This window comes from Zootoca vivipara, chromosome Z1, assembly GCF_965207765.1.
Source record: "Zootoca vivipara chromosome Z1, rZooViv2.hap1.1, whole genome shotgun sequence".
In the NCBI taxonomy this organism is placed as follows: Eukaryota; Metazoa; Chordata; class Lepidosauria; order Squamata; family Lacertidae; genus Zootoca; species Zootoca vivipara.
In genome coordinates, this window is record NC_142583.1 from 15,796,840 (window position 1) to 15,824,187 (window position 27,348).

At 40.4% G+C, this 27,348-nt stretch overlaps 1 protein-coding gene across 12 annotated transcripts in view; it reads left to right on the plus strand.

The window, feature by feature from the left end:
• The window catches only part of FRYL (FRY like transcription coactivator), a 144,847-nt gene that overhangs the window by 21,375 nt on the left and 96,124 nt on the right, over positions 1 to 27,348 (plus strand). For 4 of the 12 annotated variants that reach the window (XM_060278888.2, XM_060278889.2, XM_060278891.2 and 1 more), the window contains exon 1: positions 3,123 to 3,506. The exons of 4 other annotated variants lie outside the window; for them this stretch is intronic. In XM_060278888.2, coding sequence (XP_060134871.2) covers positions 3,335 to 3,506 — 172 coding nt within the window. In that variant the 5' untranslated portion in view covers positions 3,123 to 3,334. Of the gene's footprint in view, positions 1 to 1,726; positions 1,792 to 3,122; positions 3,507 to 6,468; positions 6,673 to 27,348 lie in introns of those variants that run through there. 4 more of the 12 variants (XM_060278890.2, XM_088660889.1, XM_088660891.1 and 1 more) reach the window with 3 other exon arrangements.

Genomic DNA, 27,348 nt, shown 5'->3' on the forward strand with positions numbered 1-27,348 from the left:
CTCCTGCTGTTTAGATAGGGCAGACTTATGCAGTGAACATGGATTTAACTAAAATGGGAACATTCAGAAATTGGGTTACGTTTCAGTTTCTCAATGCTCTGCTGCTGGATTCATTCACCATATTTCAATAAAGACAATAGAGGTAGCATGAAATTGCTGGCATAGAATTTATTAGCAAATTCCATTCCCTCTATAGGTGTTAAATTTGCAGAGCAGGAAACATAGGATTATGTTTGATTGCTGATGTGTGTGAGGTCAACTGTTTGCTTAGAAATCTGACAGTACTACAGCTTACCTTGTACATTTCATGGCCTTTTGGCCTTGCTGTTGACAGACTTGGGTTTTTTTGGTGACAGAATGGACTGTCCTGGGGTTCAACAGCATAGCAGGTGGCAGGAACAGCTGGGGCGACCTTCCCCCAAAGCCTCTTTTGCAAGAGCTGCAAGAGCAATCAGAATCACCTTATATCTACATACATGGAAGGAGAATCCCTGCCCTTGGACTTCAGTACAGTGGAACCTCGGTTTATGAACACCTCGGTTTATGAATTTTCGGTTTATGAACACCGCGGACCCATCTGGAACGAATTAATTCATTTTCCATTACTTTCAATGGGAAAGTTCGCTTCAGTTTATGAACAGACTTCCGTAACCAATTACACCCATGCTTCAGTTTATGAACATTTCAGTTTAAGTACTCCGCGGACCCGTCTGGAACGGATTAATCCACTTTCCATTATTTTCAATGGGAAAGTTCGCTTCAGTTTATGAACGCTTCAGTTTAAGTACTCCGCGGACCGTCTGGAACAGATTAATCCACTTTCCATTACTTTCAATGGGAAAGTTCGCTTCAGTTTATGAACGCTTCAGTTTATGAACAGACTTCTGGAACTAATTGTGTTCATAAACCGAGGTACCACTGTAGTTGCACTGCCTGGTTGTGAACTCAGTAGTGTTAGTTAATCTGGGGCTTGCCATAAGCAGGTTAACTCAAGCAAGGGTAGAGTCCCTTCAAGGGCAGGGTGAAGTAAATGAATTGTTACTAACTCGTATCCATTCTTGGTGTTGGTAACTTCTAGCTTTTGTAGAAGGGTCTCAGGGTGGAAGACAAGCTTCCTTCCTGGAATTTTGCATGGGATGGTGTGTGCTCAGGGTGTATTATTCTTGGGACCATTTCTTTGAATGCTACTAACATTTTATATGAATAAAATATTTAAAATATTTTAAAATCATCTAGCAGGAAAATAATGTAAACTTTCTAGTGGAATGCATCTATGTCAACAGCGAAATGAACATTGTTGGCAGACTGAATGCCAACAATGCAAAGGGTGTATAGCCATACCTCGGGTTGCGAACGTGATCCATGCGGAAGGGACGTTCTCAACCCGCAGCGTTCTCAACCCGCAGCGTCCTGTCTGCGTACGCATGTGACACAATTCAGCGCTTCTGTGCATGTGCGTGACATAATTTTGTGCTTCTGCACATGCCCGAGCGCCAAAACCAGGAAGTAACCCGTTCCGGTACTTCCGGGTTCGGCGCGGTCCACAACCCAAAAATGTGCAACCCGCAGCGTTCGCAACCCGGGGTATGACTGTAGTTGACTACAGCAGGAAGAGAGGAAGCAGAAGTCCACTTGCATGTTGATGGATGTTGGCTTCCAAACCAGTCTGATGCCCTCTAGATGTTTAGGGTGAAGACTCGTTGATCATTGTTCATGCTGGATCATTGTTCAGCTCAACTAGCCATCCCAACAATTGTAACTCCAGTTAGATGCTTTCTGACTGAAACTGTGGTAAGTGTGTATATATGAAATAATTTATGGCCAAGTACTGTACATTGATTTCAGTTGGTCTACTCTGAGCGTAACTTAGTCAGATGCCACCATCTTTGTGTCTGAATGTGTATATGTCTGTAGCATGAATATAATAAAAAATGTGCAATTACATGGAACAAGGAACTTTTTGCAAATTTGTTGCTTATATATTGTTGCTTAATGCAATAGTTTCATTTTGATTTTTTTTATGGTTTCCTGTTAGCAATATTTACCAATGAAATTCACTTGCAGGAAGGAAATTGCTATGAATTGGCCCTCACTGGCTAATACAAGCATTCATCATTTGTTGACAAACTTTAGAAGTATGAGCAAAGTTCATTCTTTCTGCTTTCTGACTTTTCATGCACTTTGAAAAGATGATTAAAGCCAGCATGCCTGAATCTAACCTCAGTACAGATAGTCTAAACTTTAAGTAAGGTAAAAAAAACCCTTTGTGTGTGTGTTGGGCAGGGAGGAATAGAATAGTAGTCCTGAAGTGATGTATTTCCTTAATCTTCTATGAATGAACTACATTGAATAGACCAATTGTGGATATTGGAGAGAATTCATAGTAGCAAATGAGGGGAGCAAGGCTAGCTTTTTTAAAGAGGTTTGACATGAAAACATATAAAAAAGCTATTTGTGGGAAAATTGTTCTTAATAAGCTCATTTTCATATACTGGTCAAACTGCCATGGATCTTGCTGCAGTGTCTCTTAAGGAGCTGGAAATGTTTAGGAAAAAATTCTTCAAAGAAATCTCCTTCAGTGTTGCTGTTTTGTTGAATTTATTTGTTATAATGTAGTGTTGTACACTGTTTTGCCAATACCTTTGAAAATCAAGATGGTATAGAAATAAAAGCTGCACACGTGTTTCCTTTACTTCCACATAAATGACATATTTGAATAAAGAACTGTTGCAGAAAACAAATTTCTGCTTCTTTTTTGTATAAAGCTTTGTGACTTAAATTCTTCACTGGCATTATTCCACTTGAGGCAAATAATCTAAGCATTTTTAAAAAAGCTGTTTCTACTCAGTCATGTCACAAACTGAACTGATCCAGACTATGTGGTGTTGGAAACTAGTAACTAGCAGACTTTTCACAATGATAACTGCTATCGGCGAGTGCAGATGCATACTCCTCCCTTTACAAGATAAAATGAAAACTTCCAGCTAATTGGATAGGAATAAGCCTGTGTCTGTATGCACACGGCATGTTTATGAATCATTAAAGCAATAATTTTGCTAAATTTATTAGTTTATTAATAGCAGTTACCAGTTTAAGGGTATATCTAATGACTGAGTTGTTTCAGTGAAACGTATGCCTTTAAAACTTTCCAGTTAGGAGCTGGTTTGCTGGTGTTTGAGCACCACCCAGTTGTGGGATGACATCATTATGCAAAGTAGTACACAGGCTGCCTTTAGCGTCTCTTCAAGGAAGTTTGCACAAGCACCTGGACTTGCACTTTGTGCAGCTAAACTGAAGACTTTAATCAATGTTCTGGGAATGGTAAAACTCAGGCATGGATTTCTTTAAAAAAATGGTGCCTTCCGTCATGTCAGGAGATGTTGTTTTGGACGTTGGAAGTACTATTTGTGAAAGTTCTCCAAAGCTGCTGAAAATGACGCGTACCAGCCTGCTCTCCTTAGGGCAGACTCTAGAAGGTGACATTCATCTTTTGCATCCTAATTACAGTATGTATTTAAGTTTTTTTGTTTTTTGGGGGGAAGTTCACGGCAAGTGTATTTTATTTAAAAAAGTGTTTTTATTGGTCAGCTTAAATATTCCATGTTGGACCATGATATTTAAAAATGCTGCAAATAGTTTTCTGACATCATAAGGTTTCCGTATTGTTTACTGTAGAAAGATCATTTTGTCCAATTCGTGGGTAGAATTGAGATCCATTAAAATGTATATCTGTACATTTTGCTGGACTGTTGTAAATATAGTAAAAAGAAATGTTGCATGACTAATGTGAAAGATGTAATCTTGCCATGTTGGATGCAACTCATGATCCTATTGCTTTATTGGGTATTTTTGTGCTTGAGTTCCAGCTTCATGTCTTGCCTGATCATGGTAGTGGTGTTCAGCTTGAAATCTTCTATTCTATTTTGTCATTTTTTTTCTCCCTACCCTTTTTCTTGGTATGAGGCCTCATTTGAGGATGATAGCTTGTGATGTCTTTGACCCTTAAATGTGGAATTAGTTGATGGTTTGGTTACATTGTTCTTCATAGCATGAGATTTCTGCGTGAAATCCAGTGAGCGTTTCTCTTTCTGTATTTGAGCTCATTTGGTATGGCTTGAAAAATGGCAAACAATAAACATAAGGACCAGTAAAATCCCAGTTACACATTTTTAAGTCCATTCCTTGTTTCCTTTTTTAATTACAGCTAATACGGCTTGAATAATTACTTATTTTAGTCTCAGCTGATTCTGGTAATCCAGTTTGTAGTTTTGGTTTTCTCTCCAGATAAATTAATAGCAAGTAATTTTGTTCATCAGTGTAATATTCCACATTTATTGTTTCCATACTCCTAATATTTGGTGCTAATATTTTCTCCATCCTTTTGCCAACATAATCCATCCTATTATAAAAATATGGGTGACCAAACCCCATGCTTTCTTTTCTCTTTTCTGTGAAAATATCTCAAGAATGCATTTCTTGTCTAAATGAATTTAGTATACTATTGAAATGGCAAGCATTCTTAACAATATGGAAGGGAGGTATCTAGTACTTCCTGTAGCACAGGTGTGTGTTAGGAGCCTCATGATAAAGAAATTCCAGTCTTCCACATTAACCATGATCTTTCTAGGCAATTGAAATAAACACAACTGACACTTTCCAACACTTAATCTTCTGTTGTTGAGCTCTCATGTAATCTAATACTTGTCTCTGTATCATGAAACCCAAGGACATTATCACTTCCTCCCAAGGTTTCCAGTACTTCCACTTTGTCAATCAGTTCCTCCCTGTTTGTGAGGACAAGGTATAAGATAGATGACCTCCTTGTTGCTTCTTCCATCTTTGGAGAAATTAAATTGCCAGTGAGGCAATGGAGGAATTCGTTGGACCTTACATTCTTAGCAAAGTTTGAGTTCCAACAGATATTGGGGTAGCTGAACTCTCTCATGGCTACTAGATCTCTCCTTTTTGAGTGTTTGGCAATCTAGGAAGGTATCATTCAAGTCCTCAGTCTGGTTTGGAAGTCTATAGCAGAAGAAGTGTGCATGCACACGAAAGCTCATACCAAAATAAAAACTTAGTTGGTCTTTAAGGTGCTACTGAAGGAATTTTTTTATTTTGCTTCAACTCAGACCAACACGGCTACCTACCTGTAACCCACAGTAAGGTCACTGTTGTTTTCTCTCCTACAATATTTCCCTATATACTCTCAGCTTGCCTTCCATGTTCCAGCCCATAGAATAACTGCATTGTATAGTTGGAAGGGACCCCAAGGGTCATCAAGTCCAACCCCTGCAGTGCAGGCCATGAATCTTTTCACAAGTGTACACACCCTTTACATATAATGCTGCTAGACCATTACTGTTTGGTCTATTCCTTTTGAACAGATTATACCTCTTAATTTCTACATTCTAGTCACAATCGTATTGTAAGTTTTTTTGCCCTTTAGCAAGTTTCTGTAGCACCACTTCAGTTTACTGAGCATCAATGAAGCTATTATCCCAAGTACCAGGTGGTCCCCTGTCATCTGTAATATTGCCTCCCCCCCACTCAGGATTTAGTTTAAAGCGCTCCTAATCAGGTTCATGAGACTCTTAGCAAACACATTCTTGCCAACCACTGTGATGTGTGACCTGTCTCTTGCCAGAAGTCCTTCCTCAAGGAAGCAGAGAGCATGGTCCAAGAAAGAAAAGGTAAGATTAGAACTAGGGATTTTTGATTTGCAGCTCAGTCACTACACTTTCGCAGCAGTGTGAAGCCAACATATTTTGTTTTTTAAGTAGAACGGCCTAGACAGAAATTATGCATCACTTTAACTGAAAAAGAGGTGGGTATCAGTTCTTGAGTAAATGCTGTATTTGGAGTGAAGTTTATTTTGGTGTGGACAGGTAACTAATGCATCATTAATTCTATCATACTATCTTCTCAAATTCAAAAAACTTAAGCTATGCTTTTGAACATGGTGTTGTCTAGCCATTGTGATTTTTTTAAAAAAACTAAATACAGACATATTTGTGCTTTGATTCAATTTACCATCTTCTGCTTGCTGAAATTCAAGCAACCAACTGCCTCAAATTCGATTTAAGGAACTGGGGTGTGTGTGTAAGTTTTACAGGCACAGCAAGCACTCCACTTATAAAAATAATTTAGTGTGAGGTTCACTGGCAGCTTAGTTTTCTTGTTAAACATAGTTAAAATGGAAAGTACTGCTAATCAGTTAGATTGAAGTGATGCTACTGTAACACAGTGAGACTGCATGTGGCAATCTGCAGCAGTTAAAATGAAAGAGGTCTTTTAACATTTATGTTGGATGTACTCTAGCTTGGTTGAGCAATTGAGATAACAGGCATAAAGTACTCTAATCCTACAGTTGAAGATTAATTCTCTATTTGGTCTGTTTAAATGCCGCCAACTGGCTATGTCATTAGAAATTTCTCCAAATCGTTTCCATTACTACTATTGCAGAACTGTGTGAGGTAGGCATTTATGAAATGCAGATTATAGTATCCTACAATCATGCTTTTTACAATAGTAGACAGCAGTTGAATCCTCTTTAAATTATCTGCTTATTTCTATTTTTGTATCCTGATAATGGAATGAAGTGCTCTTCTAGCACATGCAGAGAACCGCTGAATTACCAGTGGGATGTTAATAGAAGATGGGGGTCTGACACAGGTAATGATTAAATGTGAAATATAACCCAACTTAAAAGACTTGTTAATAGGAGATAGCTGTATTTGTTACGATATTTGTAGTAAAGTTACGTAAATTTGAATAAGTATTAGGCTGCTTGTTCTGTGTACAAGTAGCTTACTGATAAGCAATGGGAAGTTGCTGCTCATGGTTTTATGAAAGCTGAATTTAGGTTTCTAACCTGCACTTATTGGTGAAAACCCGATCTCTTGCAAAAACTTGTAACAATAATAAGAAAATGGAATTTTATTCCTATTTGTTTCATAAAGGGAGATACCTGTGCAACTTCAACCAATTATTGTTCTGTTGTAAAAAAAGAATAATTTGTACCTAAGGATTATATGGAATTGATTATAGTAATGTGGTCTTCTTAAAATAGATAACAGGGTAGTACTTAATTAGAAGTGAATATTGGACTGAAAATATATGCTAGAAGGATTTGTTCACCTATTAAATTGATGTCATTGGTAACTGTCTTTAAAATTCAGGCTACTTGTGCAAAAAACCTTAAGGCCATCTGTAAAAAAAAAAAATTGAAGGGAAGGTGCCGTGGGAAGAACTAAGCATGATGTGTTATCTATTTTTGTAGATTTATTTTTAGTTATGAACAGTACAAACATTGGGTCTTTGTTCTTGATCTCCTTGTACTCTTTGAAAATGCCAGTCAATATGTTAGTTTTGGTCATAAGTTGTTACAACTGTAGCATTATAAACAAAGTAGAAAGAAAAAAAATTAACTTCAGGACAGTTAACAGTGTAGTCTCCCACCTCTGGCTGTTGCAAAGGTACATAAACTTATTCCTAATCTTTCCAGCTACCGTTATGGGCAGTGCTGCCCGATAGGTAACAAATTTAGTCAGATTGGCAAGGGTGTAGCTAGCAACCTGAGTCTGATTGCTTTTTGTTGATGTCTCAAGTAAGTCTCTTTTGAGGAACACTGCAAACAGTAATGTAAAGTATATTGTGCAATTATTGTACTTTGGCAATGTGCATTTTTTTGACAACCCACTCTGTCTGCCATCCATGATACCTGAAATGGGATGTATAAGCTTTTGAAAGTATATTTCCTGAGAACGGTCCACCTTCATAAAGTGGCACCACTGCCATCGGTAATGTACTCGGAATTGTTTCTATACCTACTAGGAAATGCTAAAAAATATATCTTAAATCTTATGTCCACTGTGGCTCAAACTTTGTTGTGCTCAGATCTCTATTAATTATAATCTGATAGTAGCAGCTCCTGTTACCTTGCCATGGACTTTTTCAACTTGCACATATATGGAAATACTTGAGCACTCTGCTTTTTACTGAAGGAAGCCCAGCAAACAAACGGGGCGTTTTAAATGGAGCTGGACAAATTTTAAAGCTAGTATGTGGTGGAGTTGTGGGGCCTCAGCAACGTGCATCAACCAGGCAATGAGTTTAACTATAAAAACTGTATGGGCTAGCAAATAACCTCCAGATAACTACAGGTACAAGCAATCCCATATAAGTAATAGGTTGACTGGAAGGGTTATGCCCTTTTAAAATGAACCATCTAGTGCACATACTATATAGGTAAGTGGTAGTTGTAGCTAAGTCTAAGGCTGATATAGCCAAACTGATATCTATCTGAATTTATGTTTTTGGCAGGCACACTAAAGCAATGTAGAGGTGTAGAAATATTAACTGATTTCTCCAGAGATTCTGTATATTTATTGTTATTTAATAATTTATTATTCATCTTTTACATATGTGCCAAGGCAGTTTACAAACATATCACAAAAAGAGCCAAAAACAACCTACAACAATAGGTGAGGCTATAATTCAGCATGTTGTTCTAGTTCCTAGAGTGTCTTATCAATTGGTCACTCTAAGCCAGGCATCCCCAAACTGCGGCCCTCCAGATGTTTTGGCCTACAACTCCCATGATCCCTAGCTAACAGGACCAGTGGTCGGGGAAGATGGGAATTGTAGTCCAAAACACCTAGAGGCCCGAAGTTTGGGGATGCCTGCTCTAAGCCAAGAACCAATTAACAGACTGATTTTGCTCCTTTGGAGATAATGCAGTCCTCTGCCCGCTGCCCCCCCCCCCCCGCAGTTGGTCATACCGTCTTTCCCCTATTTTAAGACGTAGTCATTATATAAGCCATAGCAGGATTTCTAAGCAATTGCGCGATACAAGCCATACCCCGAAAATAAGACATACTGATAGACCCTTCACCCAGTAGCAATAACCCCCCCTCTCGCCAGCCAAGCCCCCTTAAAATATCTCCCCATTTTGCTGTTGCTCCACAGACACGTATTTCCTTTAAAAGCTTGTAAAAATGCACTGAAGAGCCGTAGCTGCTGGCTGCTGAAGCATCGTGATTTTCCCTCCCCGTTTCTGAGAGCATTTTTTTAAATAAAAGGATTCGAAAATATTTTTTTTAGCCAAGCTGTGTAAGCTGTACTTGGTGAAGAGGAGAAAAGTGGGGTGGGGAGGAGATGAAGGCACGAGGAAGAAAAGAGGGGCGATTGAAGCCGTTGCCTCGTGAATGCAGAGGCTGTTTTCCCTTTAAGGAAGAGATCTACGTGTCTCTCTGTCTCTCCACCCCCCCCCCGCGTCTCTCTCTCTCTCTCTCCTTCACACACACACACACAGCCCACCTCTCGCTTCCCCCCACCTTTCCTTTCCATTCTATGCGTCCACCCATGAGTTGCCTGTTGATTTCCTCTTGACGGGAGAGGGGCTTTTGAAGCCGCTGCCTCGCGAATGCAAAGGCTGTTTTCCCTTTAAGGGAGATCTCCCTGTGCGTGACTCTCTCTCTCTCTCTCTCTCTCTCTCTGTGTGTGTGTGTGTGTGTGAGAGAGAGAGAGAGAGAGAGAGAGAGAGAGAGAGAACCCACCTCTCGCTTCCCTCCACCTTTCCCTTCCATTCTATGCGCCGGCAGTCTCCTGTGTCTGATTGTTGTCTCCTTGCTTTTACCGAGGCATAAAGCAGCCTTCCTTTCTACCTTATGCTTGCTTGTCTGTGGAGCTGCTCCTTTAAGGATTTGTAAGTAGTCTGGATCGCAGTCCTTGCCTTGGGGACTTTTTTTTAAAATAAGGACTTTTTCCGTCTTGCTGTTTGCGAGCACAAAAGTTAAACTGCCGGTCCTAGCTTCCTTTACCCACAAAAATTTAACTCACCTCGCTAGCTCAATTGCTTCTTAATTGCTACCATTTACCAAGTCAGCAATCTTAATTGCTGTTTAGCTGGCTTCTTTGTTCTCAGCAGGTAGCTTCTTTGCTATCACTACAAAGTGTTCTTCAGACTGTTGGAACTAAGTCTCGGGCAGCTGGCTAGTAGAGATCCTTATTTGCTTTTACGTATAGGCTACTGCTAGGACTGTATCACACAGATAGATTCCATTATACTGGTTTAGATTTAAGAAGCTCCAGTGTAGCAGATTGCTATTGAGTCCCCACATCAGAGGAGAGAGAGAGCAGCCCTTTGCGAACATCCCAGGGCTGGGGAGAGAGGGCTGGGCCAGTGACGCACACTCAGACTCATAATAAAAATAGCAGTAAGACATCCCACCAAAAATAAGCCACCCTGTGGTTTTTTGAGAAAAAAAAGTAATAAGACGGTGTCTTAAAAAGGGGGAAACACGGTATATCCCCTGCTTAAGCAGTAGGACTATTCCCCTGTAACAGATCCATTTCTCACATGCATTATAATATTGAGAAATAGGTGTTGTAGCACTAAATACATTTAGGAAAAGACCTTAGTAGGCTTGAGAAGAACGTTGTTGAGTCTGAAATGACGGTATATAGTGGCCATTCAAAGTGTTAATCTTTATGTAAGTGAACATAATGACAACCTGGAACTTAAGAGGAAGGACTCTGCTCACATGATTGCATATATGGCAGAGAGCCATAAATAAATCTTCATTTAGGCTAAACTAAATTACAAAAGCTTGGGTGTTCCTTCTGGAAGCTCACAAGCAGGGCAGAAGGTAATGGTTATCTTCCTGAAGTATCTGATAATCAGAAGTATATTGCCTCTAAACAGTGAGATTCTATTCAGGGACTGTTCCTGAAAGCTGTAAAGAGATACACTCAGGTCTGAATGCATCTCATTAAATGTGTCTTCTCTCTTGAAAATAGGTGGGGGAACTGGTTCTAGCTGGTGGGTCAGATCCTGACCTCCCCTCCTTTTGGCAGATGGGCAAGGCAACTCACTTGTAGGGCTGGGCTTTTCAACATCATGATGTATCACCAGCCAAACATCGCAGTTTGGCAGTATACAGCGATGTTGAAAAAACAGCTGCATTGTCCTCTGCCCATAAGGTGCCGGATGAAACTGCCCTAGCTCTAACCGTGGAAGCTGAGGTGCTTTCACCCAGGTGCTTGCTGGCTGGGACAACACAGCTTGTTTACTGTATACATGAAGGAGTGTCTCCACCCCCATGGTTCAGCCCGGACACTGAGTTCCAGCGCCGAGGGCCTTCTGGCGGCTCCCTCACTATGAGAAGCAAAGCTACAGGGAACCAGGCAGAGGGCCTTCTTGGTAGTGGCACCCGCCCTGTGGAACGCCCTCCCATCAGAGGTCAAAGAGATAAACAACTACCTGACATTTAGAAAATACCTAAAGGCAGCCCTCTTTAGGGATGTTTTTAATCTGTGATATTTTAATGTATTTTAATGTGTGTTGGAAGCCGCCCAGAGTGGCGGGGGGGGGGGACCCAGCCAGATGGGCGGGGTATAAATAATAATTTATTTATTTATTTATTTATTTATTTGCTCAGCTCAGCTGGGGACCGGAAGGGTTCTCCCTCCCCAACTGAGCCAGCCCCGGAACCCCCATACTTGTAGGATGCTTGTAGGAGCCAATGCCGGGCTGAAGGCTCCTATTTTTATTTTTTTATTTTTTATTTATTTTATTTTATACCCCACCTGTCTGGCTGGGTTGCCCCAGCCTCTCTGGGCAGCTTCCAACACACACAAAAGTAATAATAAAACATCGAACATTAATAGTAACAATCAGATCCTATATAAAAAGTCACAATAACTTTAAAATAAACAAGTTATACCAAATATAGCAATATGCAGTAATGCATTAGAATCCAATAGTAAACACTAAAATTAAACACCAGCAGGTAATAATTAAACAGTTAACTGCTCGGCTGATGCAAGGCTGGCACACTTCCTTAGCTGAGCAGTTTAAAGAACAAGCTGTATCATGCCTTGCCAATGCAGCTTGTTTCTCCCTCTGTGCCGTATGAGGGCAGACTGTGATGTCAGCTTCACTCAGCAGTATATCGCCGCTGAAAGTACTGCCGCTCCTGAGTCCCTGGACTTGCAGTGCCCGCTGGAGGAAGGAACTCTTGATTCCCTCCCACGGACGCTGCTAACAGAGGAACTCAGGAGCAGTGGTGGTTCACCAGCATTGCGGTCTGCTTGCAGTCTGCTCTTCATACTGGTCCTGGGTGATATATCACCCAGGCCTACCCACTTGTCAGTCATCTAATATCACCATGCCATCAGTTGAAGCAGTTTCCTTTGGCCGTGTGGTTTGAGATGAGACAGTGTGGGCAAAGCCTCTGGGATTCGCAGGTGCTGCTAGTCATTGATGCCTGCAAACCTTGCAGGGAGCCATAGCTTTACCTACTCTGCACTTGATGTCGTATATATGTGATCATATGTGGGGCTAGTGGATATGGCTTGGGGAAAACTTGCAGGCCAAATTAGATTCATGGACCGAAGGTTTGCCATCACTGCTTTAAGATGTTGGCCGTCACCTTTTCTGTGACAGTGAGTTCCACAACTTTGGTTTTGTTTGGAAAGTTGTTGCCTCTTCTTAACCATATAATGGAACCTACTTCTGCTCCATTCTCAAGAGGAAGAAGCAGGGTAGGGATTCATTTATAATTTATTAAACAAATAATTTGTCATCTAGACATTGCCTACCTCATGTGGTTGTGATTTTTCAAATATCTGTGCTTTGGTCATAAGGATTTTATTTTGAAGCTTATAATTATTTTGTTCAATGTAATATTTAGTGCCTCATGGCTGTATTTTATGTTACTTTGGAAAAAATATATATTGTATTCCGAGTTCTCAGACAAGGAGCCAAATGAAATCTATGATTACATTTTTACCTTCTTTTTGTGGGGACAAAGTAACAATAAATGTTGATACTGTATGGAGGTGAACTAAATACACTATTTGCCTCTTCTGTGACTTCTTTCTCTCCTAAGTGGGCACTGTTTAGGAAATGAGATATGAAATATTGCATTAAGTACTTTTAGAAAGCTCAAAGCATGGTTACAGTGCCCCTCCCATTCCATTAGCTGTCATAATCTCCAATAGATTAAGCAGGAAGTTGTGCTCTGCATTTTCAGGGGCATGTTGAGAAGTCTCTGCTTGTGTACAGACTGTTTGGAATAGAAAGAATGCATTATTATACTTTTATTGGGGGGGAGCAGTCCTGATGTTGGTGTCTAATAGAGTACAATCTAATGTAGCATAATAATTCATTTTCAATTTGCAAGTACGCAAAGTTCTTTTCCCCACTATCATTTTATTATTAGAGTTACTGCAATAAATTGTACCTAAAGTTCCAAACTCTCACTGGCCTGTGTTTACTAACAACAAAGTGACTAACTAACAGCTAATATCTGAATAGCTTTCTTCTATACATTTTTGTTTCTGGTGTGTGGGATTGGTTTGTGACAGCACTGAGAAATATGAGGATCCTGAAGGGCATCCTGTCTTGACAAGCGTGTAAGCTCTCCCCCCCCCCCTTACTGGATAGTTCATCTGCATTCAGCAGCATTTCTACTATAGTTGTGCGTCACTCAGAGACTGCATGGTAATGAAGCGCTGATGCTGTGGGCCAAAACTCTGTTGCCTGCAAGCAAAAAAGGATGACTGTTAGGAAAGCCATACCACCAAAACTGTAGCTGCCAGTGCTGCTGCAGCAGCTCTCTGAGACATGATGTTGAGCCTCCAGGATTCTGTGCTTTTTGAAATTAACATTAAATCCCTGCTAAAGTCATGGAGCAGCAGCTGTAAGTATATTATCTTGACTGAGACAGCTACATCAGGGGTGTTCCTCCTTGCATGCTAATTCTTGAATGTTACGCTGCTGAAAGACAGACTATTTTGTGTAAGACAAATGGGAGAGATAGATAAGTACTGTACAGGCAACTAGAATATCTGCTTCCTAGTTCCCATGCAAAAACCCTCCAAAACATTATCTTTAATTTCTAACTCCTGTGTGTGCATGGGAGTTGGGGGTGGGTAGGCTTTTTGCTTTCATTTGGAATGGTTCTTTGCAAAAATAGAGGTGACAGTTTCTAGATCTTAGGCTCTGCAGCAGATCTGCTCAGTACTATTCCATAGTTCCCTGCAGCACAAAATGCTTTTGAAGCAAAATCAGAGGTCTGCAGACCATAAATAAGTTGCACATTAACATACTTACAGGTGAACTGTTTAGTCAATATAATAAGCAAATAAAATTTCATTGTTAAACATTCTATAGATGAATCCCAGCTTTTTGCTGTGCATTTAGACAAACTAATTAAAGTGAGCAAAAGTAGGCTTCTAGCTAAAAAGCCTGAAACTCTAATCCTTAACTTGGTGATTCCCAATTTATAGGATGGGCCCCTACTTGGGTGTATGGTCATTCAAAGGTTCCTGGGATGGCTGTCATCCTGAAGCAGATGGAGCATACCATTCCCTTTAGCAGGAATTGAATGCCCCCTGACAGCATAAGTGCAGTGACAAAACAAATTGTCCAAACATAAATTTGGAGAAGAAGAGGGATCAAGAAAAAACTGCTGCTTTGCTGTTCAGATTTTTGTGTGAATGGTTTTAGGAGTCTGACAGAGAAATCCTCTTGTGGTGAGAAAGTTGGAAATTAGTCCCTCAGTCACAGATCCTTTTGTACAACAACATACTATTTGTACATGACTGCATGCAAGGATCTCATGTATGAAAGAGGTGGTTGGCCCTTTTAAGTGTGAGTAGGTGAGAGTAGAAATCAGCAACGTGAGAAGTCCGGACAGAGTTCAGAAAGTTTTAGAATCTCTGACTCAGTTTATCTCTTTTGGATGACAGTTTAGTTCACAGAACATTGGTCTGACACTTCTATATTGTTATCTGTGATGTATATATGGGCAATTTTTAAATAACCATTGCCTGGCAACATTAAATAACCTTAGAAAGAAGAGCTTTTTCAAAACCTGGAGGTAAGCTTTCCTTTTCTAGAATCAATTATAATTTGTTTCAAAGTGTGCAGAACTTCTGCTCTGATACATTTTCCTTTTATTTAACTTACTCCAGCAGTACATTGTGTAGAATGATATTCGGTTTGAATATATTCAAATAACGATTTTTGTATTGCTCATTGAGCCTTGTAGCTTATATAGCATTAAACAGTCAACAGGTCACTTAGTAGATTATTTTGAACCATTCACATGTGCCAGGCTATGTTAGAATTGCAGATCATGGATACAGAGCAAGTTGAAAACAGTAAAAAAGTGGTTCATAGTTATAGTAGAAACTAATAACATTTTAAATATCTGCTTTCAGTTTGTATATGAACAAACAAAGCTCAAATGTATTCCTCTTAACAACCCAAAGGAGATTTGAAACAATTGAAAGATGTTCCTGATTTATATATATTCTATCTTGAGGTGTGTTAAACATATTTTTGAAACTTTTGCTATTTTCTTTTTGGGGTTTTGTTTTGTATGCTGAGGCTGCTTGTGGCTCTTTAAATAGTCCTTATTATTTATGTCCCCTCAGAAATATACACCAAAGGCAAGTTATTTACTGATTGTACTGCTGCTTATAAATTTAGGTCTCTTGTCATTACTTATGGGTTATCCTGGATGGATATTTTTTTCTGGTCCAACAGAACTGTTCTTAAGATATAAAACAGTATTCCGTATCACTGGGATTTCAGGTCTTAATAGTTTCTTTCCTCTATGAGCAGTGGACAAAGAAAGATTTCTCAGCAGTGGTTTTTGCTGTGAGATAGGTCACCTTAGGGAGATGTGGATAATTTCTGGAATGGATGCAATTTATTTCCTACCACTTCCTCTCAGTATGCCTTGATGAGGTTTGGAACAAAGTGCTAACCTTTGCAATCTACTATAATACTGTATTGGAAGATTCTGTGCATTATCCTTCCTGTTGGTTATCAGAATTGAGGAAGACTATTCCACTCTTTCTGGTTTTGCTTTATTCTACTTTCCTTGACATCTCTCCTTCCAGTGACCTTGAAATATATTATGGTTCCATTTGGTCAGTCTTGTTTTCTTTGCTTTATCTGAGATTCAAAATATCAACAGTTTGGTTTCATTAAGTTCAGGAAGGTTTCTTCAAGACTGGGATTGGCTCATCCTGAATACTTTGCATTATTATGCTTATTTAGGCTATAATTTTCTAAACCAGGTTATTCATTTGCTCTATTCTGTACATTACACTATAATTGCAAAGCACTTATTTTACTTATTTGAAAACTATATGTAATGTAATCCTGTTGGTGGTAATGTAGCTCCCTGAAATTCCTACTGGTTGCTCAGTAGTGAGTGCTTTTTTAAATACAAATGTTCCTTTTAAATAGGGTACAGTGTGGCATTTTCTATTGTATAATTTACACAGAATGACAATGGGATTTAATTAGTGCTATAGAGACTGTCTCCAACTACTTCAGTCAATGAGATTTCTTGTTACAAAAGGAAATCCCAATGTACTTTTGGTTTTTTATGATATCCCTTCTATGAGTATGTATGCTTGAATGTATACACTCAAAACACTGCTTCATATCACTGTTTCTTTTAAAGGCTTGCTTAGCTGGCAAAATGGTGTTGCAATGCTGGCTAGGGTTTGATTGTAGCTGCACTTTTTTTCTTTCACTAACAACAATGAAGTGACATTCATATGGCCTAGATTCAGGATGTTGTGTCTCTGCCAACAGTTTGAAGCATTCTTTTTACATTGAGTCAGGAACATTCTGTTAAACCAGCTGTGTAGTGAGAATATTTAGCAGATAAGCTATCCCCTTATTTCATTCATAACCTTAGCAAAGGATGGTATTTTACTAGTTTGTTTTCACTAGTGTACTAGCAAATTTCACATTTAACTTTTACAAATAGGCAACTTCGATAGATTCTACTTAGCTTTTTGCTATGTATATTTCAATCTTTAATGTAGTTTATTATTTCTCTCTCCCTTCCCCTTATATTCAGTAGCACTTCTAAAACGTGAAGTGCTTCAAAACTATTCACATCAAATCTGTGAAGTAACTTAGACTGGGGGAGTGTGACCTCTCCAAGGGTATTTACGCTGTTTTATAACTGAGCAAGTACAGTAGTTTAAATGGATTGTTTGCAAATTTTCACTCTTCCCTTTATTGTGCTCAATAATAATAATAATAATAATTTTATTATTTATGCCCCACCCATCCGGCTGAGTTTCCCCAGCCACTCTGGGCAGCTTCCAGTTCATATAAAAACATCAGACATTAAAAACTTCCCGATACAGGGTTGCTGTCAAATGTTTTCTAAAAGTTACGTAGTTCATCTGCTTGACATCTGATGCGAGGGCATTCCACAGGGAGGGTGCCACTGCCAAGAAGGCCCTCTGCCTGGTTCCCTGTAACTTCACTTCTTGCAGTGAGGGAACTGCCAGAAGACTCTCAGAGGAGTACCTCAGTGTCCAGACCGAACTATGGGGGTGGAGATGCTCCTTCAGGTATACTGTGCTGAGGCCATTTAGGGCTTTAAAGATCGGCACCAATACTAGTTAGCAGGGATGTGTGGATAAGCATGATGGAAATTATGAAGCATCTATCTGAAATGATATTTCATACCAGTACTTTCCGCCATCTTCATTGGCTCCCAGGCTTTCCAGGCCAAATTCAAAGTGCTGCTTTTGACCTTTAAAACCCTTCACAGCTTAGGACCAGGTATCTGAAGGATTACCTGTTTTAGTTCAAAAGCCAGTGGTGGTTGTGGTGGTGGTGGGGACATCATATGGTAAAAAAATAAAGAAAAAGAGGCTATATCTGTTGTGGAATTATTTATATAATTCCAGAGGAAGAAGGTTTTTTTTTATCAAGTGGTACCAATTTCATCCATGTACAGTACCTTATAACGTAATTAATGGTTCCTGTTACCCCTTTTTGGTGCTGTCTGAAAGGGGGCTCACCCCAAATGCAGTTGGCTTTAGCGTTAGTCATTTACAATAACATAATTTTGATAAAATGCCAGTTATAGATGCAAATTAAAAAGGTAAAGGGACCCCTGACCATTAGGCCCAGTCGTGAACGACTCTGGGGTTGCGCGCTCATCTCGCATTATTGGCCGAGGGAGCCGGCGTATAGCTTCCAGGTCATGTGGCCAGCATGACAAAGCCGCTTCTGGCAAACCAGAGCAGCACATGAAAACGCCGTTTACCTTCCCGCTGTAGCGGTTCCTATTTATCTACTTGCATTTTGACGTGCTTTCGAACTGCTAGGTTGGCAGGAGCTGGGACCAAGCAACGGGAGCTCACCCCGTCACAGGGATTCGAACCGCCGACCTTCTGATCAGCAAGCCCTAGGCTCAGTGGTTTAACCACAGCGCCACCTGGGTCCCTAGATGCAAATTACTTGACTATAATTCTTCCTAAGTTGTGTTCAGTAGTATTATGTATACCTATTTCCTACTCAATATGATCCCCCACTTTGGGCCACTGTTCTTGTAACTTGTTGCTTCGTGTGAACTTGATAACTCAATTCTTCTGAACATTTTTACTCATAAGACAAATATGTCAATTATATTGGAGAGCTGGTGCAATGGGTACTGCTGCTAGTAAATGTGTTGATAAAAATATTGATATAAAGAACATCACAGTGAGTGATATCTAACATTTGTCGTACTTTGTGTATAGGTCTACTCTGAGTATGACTAATTCCCCAAGGTTTTGGGACTTGAAGCTTTAATGTGTTTTTGAGACATTAGTCTTGAATGTTTCCAGAGAAACAACGAATAACCGTGAATAACTGTGTTATTATCTGGACACATGGTCAACAGACCCTGGACACCTTCCACCAGACATTCAATGACTTTCACCCCACCATCAACCTAACAATGAACCAATCTATGCAAGAAATACATTTTTTGGACACTACAGTACTATAAAAACACAGGATGGGCGTATAGACACCACCTTATACCGTAAACCAACTGACCGACAAACAAACATATCTACATGCTTCTTGCTACCATTCCAAACATACCAAACAATCCATTGTATATAGGCAGGCCCTACGTTACAGCCACATCTGTTCCAACTCTACAGACAGAGACTCTCACCTAAGAGATCTACAGCAAACCTTTTTAGAACTAAAATATCTGCCTGATGAAGTTAAACAACAGATCAGCAGAGCCAGACTGATACCCAGAGCGAACTTGCTGCAAGACAGACCCAAAAAAGAAAATAACAGAACACCACTAGTAATCACATACAGCTCCCAAGTTAAAACAGTTCAACGCATCATCAGAGATCTACAACCTCTCCTAGACAATGACAGTTCTCTTTCTCAAGCTCTGGGAGGAAGACCTTTCATTGCCTACAGACACCCACCCAATCTTAAACAACTCCTCACCCACAATAATACAACCACCAGACTTAACGTGGACACTGGTACGAGAGCCTGCTATAAACCCAGATGCCAACTTTGCTGCCACATACACGTGAACAACACCATTACTGGTCCCAACAACATCAAACATACCATCTAAGGACTATTTAATTGCTCATCTTATAACATTGTGTATGCCATCAAATGCCAACAGTGCCCTTCAGCTCTCTATATTGGACAAACAGGCCAAACCCTTATGCCAAAGGATAAATGGACATAAATCCGATATCAGGAATCACAAGACAGAACGCTTCAATCTTCCAGGACATTCTATACAAGATCTCAAAGTAGCTGTCATATTACAAAAGAATTTCAGAAATAGATTGGAAAGAGAAGTTGCTGAATTGCAACTTATTACCAAACTTAAAACCATGGAGAGACCTGGTCTGAATAGAGACATTTGATTCTTAACTCATTATACATGATAAAGCTATTTTTAGCCCACACCTATCAGCCAATCACCCATTCCCACCACCCTTCTGAGTAATACCCCTCCCCACCCTCTCACTTTATATAAGGGTCTGGTGACTTCTGTTTCAGTGTATCTGAAGAAGTGTGCATGCACACGAAAGCTCATACCAATGACAAACTTAGTTGGTCTCTAAGGTGCTACTGGAAAGAATTTTTTTATTTTGTTTCGTGAATACAAAAGGGTACTCTGCTTTTCTGTGCATAACATGGCTTTATTATACTATGTGAGTAACATAGAATGCAGAGATGCAAAACTACCAGTTGAGGCTGTCCAACAGTTGGAATGTTCATGGTCATTTTCTGCTTATCATTCCAACTCAACTGAGTTACGGTATTTTTCGCTCCATAAGACGCACTTTTTCCTCCTAAAAAGTAAGAGGAAATGTCTGCGCATCTTATGGAGCGAATGCATGGTCCCTGGAGCCGAATTGCCCAGGGGTGAAAAGCAGATCGTGCTAGCTCCCTTCCCAGCCCCAGCCCCTTGCCCAGGCATCCATTGTTGTGTTTCCTCAGCGACACGTGACTGGCTGATTAGATTATCTGTCTGGAAACTGTAGAAATGGTTCCCTTTCCTTTCATAAAGAAGCTGCAGAACTGTGAGTTGAACTCCGAAAAAACAGGATTTTTTCCCCTTTGCAAGGTAAGTTCAACAACTTTGAGCTGATCCTCAAAAATGGAGCTTTCCCCCTTTGCTAAAAAACAACCACACAGGGCTTTCCCCCTTTGCAAAAGAAGCTGCACATCTTTGAGTTGATGCTCAAAAAAATGGAGCTTTCCCCCTTTGCAAAAAAACAACAACTGTGAGCTGATCCCCCCCAAAACGGGGCTTTTCCCATTTGCAAAAAGCTGCACAACTGTGAGCTGATCCAAAAAAAACCCCTTTCCTCCTCTAAAAATTAGGTGCATCTTTTGGTCAGGTGCGTCTTATGGAGCGAAAAATGCAGTAAGTGCTAGAAGTTACACTGCCAAAAGTGCAATGGGCTGTAGGTCCCTATCATTTGCCTGTCATTCTCTGGACTCCTCTACATTCGTAGAGAGAGCTTTACAGTGGTACCTCGGGTTATGAACTTAATTCGTTCTGGAGGTCCATTCTTAACTGAAACCGTTCTTAACCTGAGGTACCACTTTAGCTAAAGGGGCCTCCTGCTGCCGCTGCGCTATCGACACACAATTTCTGTTCTCATCCTGGGGCAAAGTTCTTAACAGGAGGTACTACTTCCAGGTTAGCAGAGTTTGTAACCCGAAGTGTTTGTAACCCGCGGTGTTTATAACCCAAGTTACCACTGTATATGCATTATAACACTGTGACACCAGTTGGCGCTGTGGAGTCCTGTCTTTCGCCAATGTGATTTCCCTTTATAAAGTTTACGACATGTTTAACTGAAACGCTTTTTTGATGTGTCTAGATCCCAGCCTCTGTCTTAGCTTTCCACAACGGTATACCTACTGATTTGCTCTGTAAGTTGGGGTAGTCAACCTTTTTATACCTACCACCCACTAATGCATCTTCCTTGATGGTAAAATTTCCTTACCGCCCACCAGTGCTCGATGGAAGGAGGATTCAGCTTGTGCCATAGAACCCCCTACCATCCACCTAGAATCCTGAAACGCCCACTAGTGGGCAGTAGGGACTAGATTGACAACCCCTGCTGTAAGTAGAAGAAACTGCTTTACGCTACTTTTTAAGCTGGTTTATTTTTAAATGTATGTTGTGCATCGCCAAAGGTCCTATTCCATGCAAATGTCTGGTTTAATCTGCCTCTTTCTAAGTGGACTTTACAATTTCATGCTGCACTTAAAAGCAAATTGAAGCTGTGAACATCACTATATAAAATATCTGCACATACTCCTTAGGTGTTGTCTTGGTACAAATTTCTCTATACATTAAAAGAAGATAATGTTTTCATTGTTTTGTTTCTTTTAGTATACTGATATTTGATTATTAAATTTGACCATGTGTCCTTTCTTGCCTGAAATGAGTTGTAACCTATCGCATGGATTCCAAGGCATTTATCTAGTTCTGTACCATTTGCTGGTAGCTGCCTTTGGTAGCATCTCCCGGTCCCTGCCCCTTAGATCAGCTCTGCAAGCTGCTGTTGACTCCCTTGAAGCGCATCGACAGTCAGTGGAGCAGATTATGGGATAGTTTCAGTATCTGAAAGACAGATGATTACTGTCAATGCTAAAGATAATTTACCTCGAAGGGGAAAGATGTTGGATATTGTTATGTTGAGTAGAGACTACAGAAAGAATCAGGCATTTTCTTAGTTTTTCCTCTTTCTTTGAATTGTTGACTAACTTCAAGCTGATAAACTTTTTTTTTTTGAGGGTCTGGATAAACAGTGAATATTCTACAACCTAGAGGGACATGGGTGGTGCTGTGGTCTAAACCTCTTGGGCTTGCTGATCAGAAGGTTGATTTGAATCCGCGCAACGGGATGAACTCCCGTTGCTCCGTCGCAGCTGCTGCCAACGTAAATAAATAGGTACGCTGCGGTGGGAAGGTAAATGGCGTTTCCATGTGCTCTGGCTTCTGTTGCACCAGAAGCGGTTTAGTCATGCTGGCTACATGACCCAGAAAGCTGTCTATGGACAAACGCCGGCTCCCTTGGCCTGAAGTGAGATGAGTGTTGCACCCCATAGTTGCCTCTGACTGGACTTAACCGTCCAGGGGTCATTTACCTTTACCTTATTCTACAACTCAGGGCCGTCTTCAGCATATCCGGCGCTGTGGTGCAAAAATCCCTCTGGTCCCGTCCGGCCCCCCCCCCCAGTTTCCCAGAGTTGTTGACCTTTTTTAGGGAGCTGACACCATGCTTACACATTATCTCTGCTTGGGAAAAGAAAGGAGGAAACATAAACAAAGAACCAGTAAACAGTTAGGATGCAGCTTAAGTGTATCAGAAAGGCACCCAGTCAATTTGGTTGCCAATAAATTCCTGCAGACATTTCTGAGATCATGGTCTTTCCAACTAGTGGTTTTGTTAATTGTCTTACTTTAAAAGTTGTGATGATCCTATGCCCTTTAAAAATGTGGTTTTGGGGACTGGAGGGTTATTTGGGTTTTATATTTTTTTATTCAGTGAAGTGCCCCGAGATCTTGGGGTATAGGGTGGTATATAAATTCAATTAATAATAATAATAATTCCACTTCCCACCATCCACATGCCTCTTTTTGTCTTTTTACACTGGCATGTTTTGCACCACTTTTCTTTCAACTAGCATCAATAGATAAAACTGGAGGTGTGGGGGAGAGAGGTAGCAGTGAGAGAAGAGAGACACATCCCCTCCCATATCCTATGCCTTCCTGCAGCAGTACTCAGAAGTAAATCTGACTCTGTATACAATGGGGCTTACTCTCAGGTGCATTTACATAGGATTATCATTGCTGCAGAAATTAAACCTTTATATTGCTTTTAATTATCACCTGCCCCAGGAAGGTGACCTTTGCAAAATGAAATTGCAAGGCTGCGTTGCAAGATCAGAAATACGGAATATAAAAGTGGTAGGCAAGGGGTGAAGGGTGGAGACAGATGGCTGGCGACGCACAAACTACTGATGCTTCATCCAGCCCACATAATAGAAACGGCTCCCCCACTCCTTTTAATTTCGTGTGTGTGGGGGAGAGCAGGGGACCCTTATCAGCCGCACTCAATAGAAATCATACCCTACCACATACCCAACTATTAGAACTCCCTCTGGGGGGCAGGTGCAGCGGTGGAGGAAGCCCATGATGATACCACTCATAGTTGGCATGGAGATGTTTACACATGATAGTTTGAAATTATATAGAGGCCATGGACCGTGTTTTAGCCTTACCACACGAAAGAATTTTCTAGCAGCAAACATGTTGGCTTTGTTATAATATATGAAGTTAACCTAATAAATTCATTTTTGTAGTTAGGGTATTCCTAGGTAGTTCTTCTCTAGGCACTATCTAGAGTCAAACCTGCTTCACTTCAACAGGTACCTGCATCATGTGACCTCAGACAACTCTTTGGGACTTCAGGTTTCCCCCCTCAGCTGTTAAAATATTGAAATTCAATTTCTAAATAAAGCAATTGTATTACAATAAATAGTCCACCTGTGCTGTACATACCGCTAGCTGCTAAGCGGATTTTACTCAGAGGAGGGTGAGACTGTTTTGCCCTGGTAGCATGCTGGAAAAGCTTCCTTCTTCATGAGCCCCACCTCATCATATTAAGGAAGTGGAGACTGTCATAGGAAAAGTAATAGGAAATAGAAAGTAACATACACATCCCAAACATAATAGAAGGCAAGAGGAGGTGTGAAAAGGAAATAAAATTTATATTAACTGGAAACAAAACTTTACCCACATTGAGAGGAACAGAATTCTGTTCATGGGGCAGCAGCGCAAAAGGCAAGAGAGCATAAGGGAATAGAGTTTGAACAGATTTGTATGTGTTGTATTACTAGATCAAGGCTCCCACTTCTGTGCGCCTTGGTGTTTTTAAGGACAAAAAGCTGTAATTTGCATGCATACCTGCACCAAACAATTCCTGTATGAAGTGTGCTGCTGCTCTTGTGTAGTTTTCCTGTGGTTATGAATTTGTGTGGATACCCTGGCTTGTAGGCCAGTGGCAGGCAAAGAGGAGATGGGCAGTGGAAGAAGTAGGGAAATGTAACCAAAAAGAGGCAATATCAAGTTCTCTAGAGCAAAGATTGTACATAACCCATGTCAGTTTAATGAATAACAAACTGTGTCCCTCCCTCCTTGGTTCTTGTGTACTATAAAGATTTGAACTTTGATAAGCAACTGCTACGTAATGTAATTATGACCTTTACTGTTGAAGAATAATTGGTTAAGTAATAGCTGAAGTTACGGGATTACCTGTGTAGTATATGTGAACTCAATGAAGCCAAAATTCACAAAGAGGCAATTATTAGGGACAAACCACATTTTCCTCATGGACCAACATGCTTCATGGAATCATACAGTTGGAAGGGACCCTGAGCATCATCTAGTCCAATGCAGGAATATGCAGCTGCCCTTTAGGGGATCAGACCTGCGAACTACCATGCTCCAGCTGAGCTATCCGTGGTGCTTCTTTTGCTTTTTATATGAAACAGGTAAATCTGAACATTTATCAAGAAAGGTTCAGAATTTCTGCTAGTATGTGAATAAGTTATTTCTTATACTTTATTAATGTGCCACAGTACATTCCAGTGCTAGATTCATGATTGCAACCTGAGATCTTAGTGATAGTCTTAATATGTTTTGGAAGGAGTGCAATTAATTCTCACTGAGTTTAATGGGACATAGTCCCTGCTTTGCTTATATAGAGGAAAAGCTAAAACTGATTTCCCCCCCTTACAATGTGTACAGAGACCCCCTCCCCCACATATTTCAGATGAAATGGTCAATGTTTCCACAGCTAAAAAGTATTTGAATCAGGACAAGTAGATTTTTCCATGTCTAAAAAAAAGTGCACTCAAAATAAGTCTGAACCGACTCTGAAGTCTACTACTAGAAATTTCACAAATGACCTTTCAGAAGATGCGTAAGTACTTAAGTTTTGATTGACTTCCTACTTCCATATTAGCCTGCCCATTCACTGGCCACACAGCATGCTAAACCACCGTCTATCTTAAACCATGGTTTAATGGTGATCCTGTCTTTCCTTTGCTGTGCAGGGCTCCACATGGCTCAAACAAGCCATACCATGGCTTATTGTGTCATCTGAACCTGGTCTGCAAACAATGAGCAGCAAGCCAGAAATAAATCAGAAAGAATGGCCCCTAGGGAGAGGCAAATTCAAGATTAAAACGTAGTTTAAGACAAACAGATGCTTATCAAGACTTGCAGACAATGCCACTGAGATGATTGTCAGTGGCTTTTCTCTGGGTGCTCTTGCTGACTAAAGTATGGTAACCCACAAGAGGGCTGTCTGTTGAATACTCACCCTGAGGTGGGATGCATCACTTCACTCCCGCAATGCTCTCTCTTTAATACTGGGTAAATACATGCTTTATTTTTCTGGGTTCTTCAAAGTATTTTTAACCCTGGGCTGAACAGTTTTAACTGCTATTTATAGTTCTGTTACATTTATGTTGAATTTTTATTGGGCTGATTCCAGAGTGCTGCTTCTGCAAACAGAAGAGGCTCTACTGTTTGAGGAAGGGACTGGGATCTAGTTGGGACTCCTGCTAGAGGAAACCAGGGAAGGCATTTCTCCCCATCTGCACATTCCCTCTGCAACCACCTGCACCATCTCTCACACTATTCTGGAGTGTCTCCAACTATCTGGAGTGGATTTTGGGCACTGCAGCAGGAAGGACTATTTAGCAAAAATGCCTTCTGTGTAATTAAAAAAAAATCAGTATAAAAATGAAAAAGCCTTTTCTGTAGCTTGCAGAATGATTTCATGTTGTGTCCCTCAGTGCTTAATGTGTTGCCAGTCCCAACAGATAACTGCAAACTTCAAATTGGAAACACAATATTGGCTTCTTTTTCAAACCATGATTTACCCCTTTGTTCTGTTAGAAGGGGCATTGAGAACTACATCTTGCATATTGAAGTTTGTGAATGGTACGCAGGCCATAGGTTCCATGTTGGGGATCTCAGAATTAAAAAATGAGATAGAATTGTGTATTTTTTTGGCTACAATCTGGACGACCAGGATTCAAATCCCTACTGAGCCATGAAGCTCATTGACTGACCTTTAGCCAACCACTGTTTTTCAGCCAAAACTATCTAACAGTGTTGTTTGGAAAATAAAATGGGAAGGGGAAGAACCCTGTGCACCACTTTGAGCTAGTCAGATAAATAAGCAGCAAAAAGAATAAACATCTCAAAAAGGATTGTGTATTCTTTAGATTTTCGTGGAAGTCATGGATTTCCATGATATAGCTGTTCTTATTATAGTTAGGATGCTTTCTGTAGTGTTAAAACTGCCTCTTTCTCTGCCCCACTTTCCTGTAACTAAATCCAGTATTTCCTGTTCTATATTTTGCATGTCCTAGTAGGTAAGGTGAAAACTTAAAAAAATAAGAAACTGTCAGCATGTTCTCTTTTTCTACAAACTAAGCATACCCACTCCTTCAACCTTTCCTAATTACTTTCTTTTGACCTCATATCACTCTTGTGTGGCAATGCTTGCTCCCTACTCTCTTGCATTCTTGTAAGGCAGCCAGGGAACACTGTCATGTTTGGATCTACCAGGCTTGGAGCAGTTTCTAGGATGGTGACAACTTGGGTGAATATCAGTCTGATGCTGGGACGCCCAGCGATAGACTGGTAGATTGCGATTGACCGGTTAGACATGCCTGCTGTATTGCATGGTGTTTGCACTTCTGAGACTTTCGAATTTTAGCTTCTTTATTTCATATTATTAACTCTGCTTTTGCTTGGGTGATCTACTTTTAGGCAGAATAGTTTGCTATTCTGCTCTCTACCTCTAAGGAAATGATGAATTATCTGAGAAAACCATTTCTCTGTTGTTCACTTCCAATCCATAGCACCAATGGCTAATGTGGATGCCAGAAGGGGTGTGTACCGTAGTTTTGAAACTGGAATATGGACC